The sequence below is a fragment of the Zootermopsis nevadensis genome, unplaced genomic scaffold (assembly GCF_977971745.1).
Source record: "Zootermopsis nevadensis isolate Lab colony 2312 unplaced genomic scaffold, Znev_1.0 Znev_ptg000001l, whole genome shotgun sequence".
Lineage (NCBI taxonomy): Eukaryota > Metazoa > Arthropoda > Insecta > Blattodea > Termopsidae > Zootermopsis > Zootermopsis nevadensis.
The window spans coordinates 11,466,359-11,478,399 of record NW_028259133.1 but is presented as its reverse complement, the minus strand read 5'-3'; the positions used below and the strand labels follow the sequence as shown (position 1 = coordinate 11,478,399).

Below are 12,041 nucleotides of genomic sequence, written 5' to 3'. Positions count from 1 at the left end.
ATGTACAAATATTTTAAACAAAATAACCAGTTGCTGATTTTCTTCATCATTCTATAATGTAATACGTTAATAATATTATGCCTACTGCTTGACGCACGAAAGAATTTGTTTACATTATTACTTAATTAAATATTCTGTACCGTAATTCTGACGTCAAAAACTCAACATCAATTACTACAGGATTTATCTTAAACCAGTAATAATGATTAGTTTAATGTGTTCATTGTAGCACAATAAAATATCTCGGCGTGGCTATATTAGAATACAAATATTTGTAATGTGTGCGATGATCACCCTGATGGTGGAAGCAGCAAGGACCTCTGAAACGTACGTAAACTTCTACCAGACTACACTGTGCTACAAGCTAGGAGACAGCAGCAAAATTTAATCTATCTGTATGTGAAAAATCGCTATAGTAGAATTGTAATCAACATAAATTTACATATATTAATAGGAACCTGAGAAAAAATACAGAAACGTTACTAGAAACTTAATATTAAGTTACTTTAAATATAACTGAGGCTTTCTGGACTTAATTTTGATTCACATTGACCTGAGTGGATTGAGATCACGTAATTGTACCTCATAGGAATGTGTAAAATCAGTCTGAAGAGGCCTCACACGAGGCAGAGCGGTTATCGGATGATTTGCTGTTCATGACCGAGTATGAAATACTTGTATCTGAGACATTTCGTCGAAATAGTCAGGAACGCCCTGTTAACATACAGACGAAAAGGATGCCTGAAGGATGAATACCAACAACAGAAACTAAATACGCATTTTAACGTCTCATTGGGTTTGTACGGATTTTACGTGGATAAAAATGCAGGTTATAAGTTTCTCAAGCACATTTCAGGCTGTTATTATATCGTTTTACATAAATTATAACTAAGTAAACAATAATTTGAAGATTTCAGGATTTGATGGCGTTTAAGTTCTAACGTAGATCCCTTTTCTGGGTGAAGGGATCGTGTATTAGTATTCGGACATCCTTACTGCCTCCATCTTCAGGGCGTTTTCGGAATACGCTGTAGAGCTTAAATATGTGCGGTGTCATAACCCAAACAATTATAAACATTGGATTACATTTTGTTTTACAATTCCACTATATTATACACTACATAACATGTTTAGTTTATAATCAGCCCACTGACGTTCAGATGAAATCGAAATATACTAAATGACTTCAAAATTAGCAAGACGGAATTGTTGAAGCCTGCTGTTGGATGTGTTTTATAGGTGAATGGGACAGATACCGTCCTTGACGTGAACGCAGATCTCTTGAAGCTAACCTGGCGTCGGTGGGCAGAAAACACTGCAGAGTGCGGCGTCCAGCCCCGCGCCATACCATGTTTGTGTTGGTGTGTGTCCAGCTGCTAGGGCTTCTTCATGGCATTACCTCAATGTGAGTACGCATAAAGTTTTACTGCAGTGTTTGAATTTGGTTCATAAGAACCATACTCCGAACGAATTCTGCAAGGGGACAATTAGCCTAGCACTTACAGATGCTTAAGCTCCTTTTCCCCTCAAGTCCATGTTCGTTAATTCAAGTTCTTCGTACCTCTGAGTCGGTTGACACAAGTTTTTGTCTCGTCATCCAAGAGGTTTGATCCCATGTCTCGTCTTATTAATGCTTCTACACTTGCATTTTAAGGCTGAACAAAGAGGTTGTCGCAGAGTAACATGTTAGACTAGGGCTGCGTGATATGACACGTCACATATTGACAGTTTCCTCACATTTTATGTATCAGCCACGTAAAAGTATTAATAATTATACTGTTTTCCTTGTATCTACTATTAGTAATTCATTTGCATTTATTTCTGAGCGCTTTGAGTCCAATGTTGGAAATTGCATAGTTTATTTACATGTGATTGTGTGTGCTGATGAAGAAAAATATTTTGTCCTCTGCCGCTGATTCACTAATTACCAGAAAATTGACCCCCGTTGCCAATGAAACGGACTGTGGTCTATATAACAGTATTAAATGTGGTAATTGATAATCATTAGTTGTGTAGAAATAACTTGACAAAAGGTGGAAGAAACATGGGTGAATGCAATAAGTAACATTATACAAAATGGCGGAAGGGTATAACATAACAGAGCCTTGGAGCATAGAGTATCAATTTTATTGGCTTCCTACTTAATCGTGTTCTTAGTCCCTTGCCAATATGACTTAAAGGCGTAAGAGAAAAAAAGAACATTTAATTCTGTCCGTATGTGGTGAGCGCGATGTAGTACCATCTCCGTCCTTAAGAGGTGATTGACGCCACGGCTGAAACGCTGGGACACGAAAGACGTCGAGCCATGCTGTACATAAACAAACCACAGAAAATGATCCTTACAATGCTTTGACGATCGATAATACATCAGCGTCTAACATTGACTTTCGAAGATAATATCAACACCGTTGTGTGTGTGCATAAATGTTAACAGAATCAGAGGTGAAGTCCATTAACTCCGTAAGAAAACATACCATAAACCAAGTAAGAATATTGTAGAAAGTTGGTCACTGGATTATTATACTGTTACTTTTCTTATAACCTGAATTTTGATTCTTAATTACGCTGGTCACTTTTGCATTAGCTAATATTGCTGTAAATAAGCGACGTATCAAGCCGCAGTTTTAAACAGTCTATTGTGATGAAGCGTAAATTTTGTGAAGAAGAAAATATGTGAACAGGTTTGTTGCATTAGTAGATTGAGGGCGATGAGACCACATTATTTGAAAGTGTTTGCACACAGCTCCTTAATATGTAAATTACAATTCAGAAGCACATTTCAACTTTGCTACCCAACGAATATAAATAAGATTGTATGAAGAGTCAGTTATACCAGTAATGCTTTAACTCAGTATTATCTCTGCTTTACATACTGAAGTATCTGCTGTTCAGTGTTTACTGATATTTGAAATACTTGTTAAATTCTTATTAACTAGGAAATCAAAAGAAAAGCCGCACGGATGTCGAATTTGCTTTGACAATTTTACACTATTACGCCTAGTTACTTCGCGCTGTTAAGTTTGCTGATTTCATTACACTTCCTATTTAAAATACAGCAGTGAGACTAAATCAATTAACTTTGTAGAAGGGGTGAAGTACTTAACTACCTGGTGCAGAAAAACCAACAGTGGGCATCGTTCTACCTCCTGTTTTCGACATCATGCCGATCCCCGTCTTTTGACTGAGATTACAAGCCGTCATAGAAACTTTAAAAACGAACAAACTGTGTTTAAACTGACTCATATTTATGATAGTTTCCAACGTCAAGTTTTTCGTTAAAACACAAAGTTTTTGAAGCTGAAAAACATCCAAATAACGCGCCTGTTTTTAATAACATACCTTAGTCGCAAAACTTTCGGCTAATAAACTTCTTTGTAACTTAAAAATATAACATCAGTTCATTTTCGCACTTCAGGGCCATTCTTTGCGAAGTTCGCTGGATCTGAATGCAGTGAAGCCGCAGTTGCCAGTTTCAGGGTTAAATAATGTTTGAAAGTGTATATATAGCGTTGTATACAGCTTATGTATTCATTAATATGCATAGTGAATGTTCAGTGCTTTAGAATTTTTCATGATACGCAGTCCCGCAAAATAAGTTGAAGTCTCTTGTGCTGATCTTATTTTAAACGCTCGGTATGGAAACATAGTGCAATCGCAATGTATGCTGTGCATTAACCGACTAAGAACCTGTTTCTGGTTTGGTTGTATAAAGCCTTTATAAATGCATTACCTATAATGGAATAATTTTACGTTCAGAAACGAGGATATAGAATAAAGCACAGGAAGAAGGAAAGAAAAACATAAAGAAAGAAAAAGGAAAGAAAAGGAAGAAACGAAGAAAGCACCTGCTATAGTAAGATATTAAGTCTGATGTTTTCAAGTAAGAGTGTATAACGGCTGTTGTGCGAGACTGCATAACAAAGAATTCTAAGGTATTGAACACTCACACTGATATTTATTAAAAATGGGAGCTTCCTGTTACCTAGAGCACGCGCAAACTACAGAAAAAATGTTTGAAATATCCTGGAAGTATATGAACCAAGTTTTTGCGACTTTAACCTTTTCAGCACAATATATAAGCCCTATTCTGTATTTACATCGGAGAACTCACGTTTACTGTCGTTTTACACAACAAAAGAAAAAATATTTAATTTCATATCTCTTTGTTTCTAGAAGTAACATTCATGTTTAGATACAAATAAAAATGTTTAATAGTTCAAACCCATATTTCATTTTGACGCCATAGTTGCATTTCCAAGTCTAGCAACTTAGTATGTAAAGATACGAATGTTTAGTAATGTGTAGGATTTGAGATTCTCACGGCGGTGAGTTTGAAGATGATTGTCTTCTGGGTTGTAACGCCGTGTAGTCTGGTAGAAGTTCACCGACGTTTCAGAAGTCCTTGCTGCCTCCATCATTAGGGTGATGACTCAATCCAGAAGACGTTTTCATTTGTAAGACTTGAGGTTCTCACAGCGGTGAATATGAAGATTTCTGTCTTCTGGGTTATTGCGCTGTGTAGTCTGGTCGATGTTAACCAACGTTTCAGAGGTCATACTGCCTCCGTCATCAGGGCGATGAATATGATCGCCCTGATGACGGAGGCAGTATGACCTCTGAAACGTTGGTTAACATCGACCAGACTACACAGCGCAATAACCCAGAAGACAGAAATCTTCACGTTTTCATTTAGTAATATTTTTAAAATATTTGTTGACTTTTATGCCATTAAGGTTTAGTCGGGAAAGCCCAAATTTTGATAAATATACGTCCTGTTAAAATCTTTATTAAACCGCTGTTGATGTAAGCTGCTAACATATTGCGTCTAGAACTGAAATGATTTTACGGTCCACGAAACCTTACGTCGGTATGGAAGCCTGGTCTTCATTCCGTAGATCCAGACATCTTTTAGTCCGTAGTACAGTAGCTCACAGCGGCTGCCTTCCTCTCAACGTCTTATTCTGGAAGCATACTCAGAAAGAAAAGAATATTGGAATAGAAAATATAAATTTCGAGTCTTTTGTTTTGTTTATTAAAAGCTTGCTGCTTTACATGCATTCAACAGCGTGTTAGTTTTCATTGAACTTATTTGTAGGGCCACTGAAGATTGGAATTGCTGTGTAGTAGTGGTAAAGCTCCTTTGTTTCAGCTTTCATTGACTTTTTGTATTTATTTCTCATTTAATTTGCCGGTGGTAAAGAACAAAATTTCCTTTGTGCGTAATTGGGCACGTTGTGATTAAAGTGTAGGGGGAGTCAAGGTATAGTTCCACGCATTCTTTGCACTGTCACTGAATGGAGGTGAGTGGTTATCTCTTGCCTGCTGGATACTTTGGTTAGAAGGCTTGTGGGCCCTAGAGCCGGTGTGGGGACGAGAAACTTGTCTCTTTGAGGATTATTTCTCTGTGATACCAAAGAGTAGCTAGATATCGTCACGTAAGATTCCTTTCAATCCGATGCGTCAACTTCAACAATATGTGAAACTGTAGAACAACCAGGAAGTTAATTAGAGTCTGTAATTTATTGGCCTAATATTTCAACGTGAAAGCGTTTATCACACACTCCTGTATGATTAATTTTATGACTAAATGATGTACTAAATAATAATAAAAACACGAAACTAAAATTGTTCGTAAAATTAATTGTAATGGGTGTGTGTTTTTGATATTACAAAAAGAAAGAAATCTAAATAATTTAGCGCGTTGATTTGCAATAAGTTAGAAGTAGGAAATCAGTCAATTTTTCTTTTCGTAGGCTTAGATTTCGTAAATTTATCGAGGCTTTGTCTTGGTTAGTATAGTATTTACACAGCATACCGTTGAAATTCATTTGAAAGAATCAAATGTCGGAATTTAATTTTTTTAATAACATTGATTTATTTAAGGAAATAACGTGAACTTATATTATTAACATATCGTGATTGCATGCCAGATGATTCGAGGAAACCCCGGTGTGTACGAACGAATTCGTCAGTCTTGTGTACGTCGTGCTCGGGCATGTATGGAGAATGGAGGAACAACCTTTGAGCATCTGTTATAAAGAAACATTCCTGTCCTTACACTTGGCAGTAAACGCATACATTGAAACTTATTTTTGGCTATTATTTTGAAAAAGCATTTGCGACCACGTGTTCATGAGAACATTTATTCTTATTTTTGATACAGGAACACGCATACAAAGTTTGTAAACATACTTTTGACTCTACCTGTATAATTGACTGTGGATGGGGAATAAGGTAAGTAGCGCGTGCAGTTGTTAATAAATGCTGTGACAGTTGGCTGCATGTTCATAACAATCACAACAAAATTTGTTGAAGTAAAGCAGGTTGTTTTCGTAGGCCCTTCAGGTATTCCATTCTAGTCAGTGCACAAGCCTGGACATGGCAAATGTTTGCACAGCGCGCCAGCCATGTCATCAAGAACGTAGTTCGATCGTAACCGAACGTGCACACGCCATTCAAACAGCCTATTAGTGAAATTGTCCTTATGATGGAGGAATGAAGAACCTCTGAAACGTCCACAAATTTCTACCAGACCACACGGCATAACAATCCAGTAGATCGCCATATTTATAAAAAAATGTAGTATATAAGTGGATTATTGTTTGAAAATGCCATAGCGTAAACACATGCGTTATAAAACTTGGCGGGATTTTGTGGACACTAATGAACCTTCCGGTTTCACAAAATCTAGGGGATTTCTTAACTAGCCGAGTTTGTTGTGAGCTTCTCAATTAGAACTCTGCTAGAAGTTCGGTAGGTTAGTTTCCTCATGTGAATGACATTTCTTTGACTGATGACTTTTAAAGGATTGAAAGAAATTTATAGCCATTTTCACAACAATACTGGACTTCCAGTTCTGCAAAGCAAATATTACGGTTCGCCCGTTCGTTAGTGACAAACCAGTTTGAACAATTAAATACAAATAATTAAAATTGGTCCTAAAATATGATGTGAAGATTTGGACTCGACTCAGCTGGCTCAGGATAGAATTTTCAATGACGGACTCTTCTGATCACAATAAAGAAATTTCAGATTCCATGGGGAGAGATTATTGACTAGCTGAGCGTCGAATGTTATAATTTCCTTGAATAGCTGTAATTTGTTTTGAAATAAATTTCCGGTATTCTATGTGTTAATACGAATAGATTATAAGTCATCAATGTGAAAATGTTTATCATATTCTTCATACTTTTTTGTTTTAGACTGTACAGACATAGTCACTTTAACGTTACCTACTCCGCAAAACATTAAAATGAAAGGAACCATTACATTTTATCGTTCTCTTTACTGACGCAATGTGTTGTAAAACATGGCGTAGTTCGCGGAAGTTAATTTCAATCTCGTTGTAGTCCAATAATCATTAACTTTACTGGCAGACAAGATTTACATCCTTTGTAAGTTATTGCGTTACTCTAGTTAGTTCACTGTGTTTGTCATAAGGACTATTTAGTCACACTCGAGTTCTTGTAAATTTCGATCGAACAAGTAACCGGTTCAAAATTTGGAAATATTAACTCATATTATTTAGTCCATTACATAAACCCCGTTTATTGAAGGCGCTAAAGAACCCTAATATATATAAGTAAATTTTAGCTTTCACTGTTGATAGAAGTTTTCATTTTGACATGTTCTGGTTTTACTTGAACAGATTTAGAACATACACTTTTTGTACGTTAAGTATGAGCCTTATTGTAACTCCACCGTAAGATAATGTACGTTCTTCGTCTGGAGTTTTTACAAAAACTGAAAGGCAGAATAGCTGTAGGCGCATTAAGTATTGTTTAGTATCTGGATGGTAGTTTACAAAAGTTTTAAGATTCTGAACTAGTATTTAATTTCGTATCTTCCGTGAACACTCTTTCTTCAAGAGATTTCGCGTCTTACGCCATCAGAAACTAAGGTGGTGTATGGCGTAAATTTTATGACTACAAGAGTCTTCTGTAATATTTTATTGCTACTTTCGTAGCTACTAAAATATTTATAATCTTCTAGTTTCAGTATGGCGGTTTGGAAATAAAGGCTAAGTAACAGCAAAGTACGCTTTACGTATAGCATAAATTTTCCTTGTTGTCTCGTAATTATAACATTAATGTACAGAATCATTGAAATAAAGGCTTATTTCAGTGGGATGTGTGAATACATTAACAAATATTTGAGTTATTTTACTCCGAAGCTCAGTTTACTCCAGCTTCCAGAAAAGTTACATGTCTGTACGATTGAACTGTAGTTCTTCCCTGTTGTATCAAGAAGACTGCGAACTTGCTATTATACTAACCTGAAGAAGTTATCTTTCCAGATATCTCAATAAGAAATAAAGCATCAAGTATTCAGCTTGGACACAAACTTACATTTTGTTATTAGACTTATTTTAATTTTACGATAAAATTTAAGTTATGTAAAAGTTATTTTAATTACAACTTATAATTTTATAAATATTCTGTAAACTTTTTCTTGTTTATTTAGGAACGTTTTAACAACTTCCGGGCTCTTATGAACACAATAATGAAGTTTCGGTTTCGATAAAATGTTGGGAAATTTTTGGGTAACTGATCGAAATATTGGCCTTTCAAGAAGGACTTTGTTTTACGAAATTAGTTAACTGCCTCAGACATTGAGACTGGTTTCAAGTAAGGGATCTAACTGAGTTTGAATCTCTTTCATCCTCTTGTCACCTGATTTACAAAGCAGTTCCTGTTCAGGAAACGTCCCTTTAAAGGAAAAAAAGAGTAAGACTATGGAGAATGCCCAAAATAGTTGTGTTCATGTAACACATTATCGTCAGAAAAATTTAGAATGAACTAAACTGGACTTCAAGTTTAAGTAACATGGCTGGAACTTGTTTTTAGCTCCATTGGCCTGCACAGTTCTGGGCAGAATTAAAAAACTTTAACATCGAACATACGTTTTCTCTTGTGAGACTTGGGCATTTGGCAATGTGTTTGGTTGAGATGTCTAGGGAAACGCTCTCAAATTCATAATCAGAAAATGTTAACGACAGGTAAGAATTTAGATTTTAGCACTGTGTAATGTCAGGGTGATTAAGTCAAGAAGAAGAGATAGGAGGGACATGTAGCGCACGTGGATGGGACAAAAGAGACCGCTGGGGAGACCTAGACGTAGATGGGAGGATAATGTCAGGCAGGATCCATGGGAGACAGGAGTTGAAGGAGACTGGATTTTGTTGGCCCAGGAGAGCTTTGGTTAATTCGGTAATGAACCTTCTGGTTCCCAAAGTCAGCTAGTTAGTTAGTTAGCACTGTGCATACGGAGAGATCGAGTGAATTGAAGCCAGCCACTCATTAATTTTATTTATTATTCAAATACTTTAATTATAAAATAAAATGGCGTGTAAGCGTCCTCCAATTTCTACCGTCTGTCGAATACTGCTAAATTCTCATAGGAGGGCAGAAGTTTTAAGTTTGTTATTCATCTCAGTAATACGTATAATTTGGCTATCGAAACCGATTTTATTACAAATATTAAAAATTCCCAGCTGTGATGACTTGTGGCTGTCATCGGCTCGGAGGCCTTCACTCCACTGGCAAATGTTGATGTTTATGTGCTATTCAGCTACGTCTGTATAAAAATCTTCAGAATTAGAAGCAGCTACTAGGTGGTTTGAAGACTTCCGTATGTAGGCAGGAAGGAAGGTTCATTGTTAGCCTGTGTAGTCACGAAGATGCAGAAGGGACTGAATCCACGGTACGGACCACGGAGATGGATGCCTGCTGCTGAAACTCCAGTTTCGAAGACCTCAAACAATTAAAGAATTACTGGAATGGAACAAAACTGGTAGGTGCAATCTGCTCCTGCACACACACATGCGTTGTTTTGCGAATTCTAAATCTTTAATAAAAGATTACGTCAATTATGTTATTTACTCAAATTAAGTTTTGAACTGCAAAAATCGTGTTGAATTAAAGTGTTTTTTTAAGTATCGTAAATCAATACTGGCACGCCATAACAAGGCACTAGCTCTGTGATAGCATTTTGGACTCACACGAAAGAGGTCACCAGCGATGTTCTACTGTCCAGTTTTATTTAATTGTAGTGAAAATAATTTAGTCACAGGTGTATTACGAGTGAATGACCATGTTAGGTGCAAATTCAAATACTAAATTAATAAATGAGGTCTGTTCCTCTGTAACAATTATTAAAGCATTAAATTAAACTGTGTTAGTATGCTCATTAAAAACATTTACTTCCATACAATATACTTTCGTGTTTGAATGATGCAGTTGCTGTGTGTCTGTATATTATTATTCGTTAAATATTTTGTAGATACTAATTCAGTTTCAGCTGATGTACCTTTTGTATTTCCGAGTTACTTTATATAGGGCATGCCTCGAAATGTTTGGGTGATGTCGGTTTGTTTATGAAAGCTTGAGGCATAAGAAAAGAAATAAGATTACTGCAGACTTCACTCAACGGCGATGGCGTCCCAAGGCGGAGCACAACACAAATAAGAGCGAACTACTCGGGTTCTGTGCGTCTTCCCTTCTGAATTGAAAGTCGGTAGGCAGGAAATTAGGTTGGCGCAAAGCACTCGTTTGTCTGGATGGCAAAGATGAGCGCTGACTTAACCGCTGAGTGGCTTATTTAATTACTTCTCAGCATAAGAAACTGGCATGTCGAGGAGATGACTGATCGATGAAGCTCGTACATTGATTCATAGAATGGCCTGCAGTTACTACATAAAATGTATCATACGTACAAAACTTAAAAAAGAATCGAATGGAAAAGATAGATAACAAGCCACTGAACATACTTTGTTACTTTGATATCCCTAAACGTAAGTGTAGAGATCATACACTATTGAATTTCGTATAAACTATTAAAAATATAAAATACTGCCAATTGAATATTCGGTATTTGCTTTTGTTTGATTTACCTTGAACTGGAGATGCATTTACGTATGCACTTAGACTATGTTAAGAATATTTTACTACTACTTATGTTTCGAGCTCGTAGTGGGAGAATTACATTTCAAGAGCGTGTATAATTTCTCTTTTCTACAGAGTTCATTTATTTATCACCCGTATGCTCTTTCTTCATTGCTACGCACATCTGAATGTCATCTATCAGAACACGGTTCATCATTTATTGTCTTAAATACTCATTAATATTCATAATATTTTTTTCGGTTCTCATGATTACTAAATTAATAAATTTCTTCTGCTTTGTTGATTTTACACTTCAACATTGCTCAAATTCCGAGCTACTATTATTTTTTTAACGTTGGTACGGATGAACCTCGGGGGATCTCCTGGTCTCAGAGTTCATCCGTCTGGAGGGGATATCCCGATCACAAGGACAACCACCCATAGCGGTTCAGAAATTGGGCGATGTTTTTAAGTGAAAACACCTAATGAAGTGATTCTCGCTTCTGATAAGTAACATTGTGACAGTTACGTAGTATAAGATTAATTATTTGATAATACGGTGGTATTCGCTTCTGCGCCCGACCCTTTTCATTATACGGAACGCGGTGCAAGACATTCACTCTGATAATCAGTACTGATGCCTAACGTTTCTGTTAATGTCCTTCAACCCTTTGATTCAAATATCACAGAAGTGGCAAGTTAACTAGTAGTTTTGTCATCTAATGGGTCTGATGTATTCTCAGCTGCACACGTTACTTTCAGCTTCTAACATGTTAAAGAATTGAAATGGAAACTCATTTTAAACCAACTTAAAACATATTCTATTACTGTAAATTTATTATTCGAAATTCGACAAAATGCATTAAAATGCCATCCACAATGCTCATGTTCGGTATAACTTAGGCTTATGATGCACAGAGGCCATGCATTTCTTAAGAAAATAGATACATTAAAATTTTACCTAAACGTTAGTAGGTAAATTCTACGAGATCCTCTGAGGTGTCAGTACGTTTCTGCCAGAGTACAGCGCGCAATATTACAGAAGACAGCCATCGTAATATTCGTCGCCTTGAGAACCTGAAATCCACGATCGTTATTGTGTTTATAATAGCCCGTCACTGAATCATACCTGAGCCAGTAGAATCCAGTCCACATTAT

At 36.4% G+C, this 12,041-nt stretch overlaps 1 protein-coding gene across 3 annotated transcripts in view; it reads left to right on the top strand.

Annotated features, from left to right (window-relative positions):
• LOC110829935 (glycine receptor subunit alpha-3) overlaps positions 1-12,041 on the top strand; it is a 253,531-nt gene that overhangs the window by 5,801 nt on the left and 235,689 nt on the right. For all 3 annotated transcript variants that reach the window (XM_022064165.2, XM_087342853.1, XM_022064166.2), the window contains exon 2: positions 1,240-1,405. In XM_022064165.2, coding sequence (XP_021919857.1) covers positions 1,350-1,405 — 56 coding nt within the window. In that variant the 5' untranslated portion in view covers positions 1,240-1,349. The remainder of the gene's footprint in view (positions 1-1,239; positions 1,406-12,041) is intronic.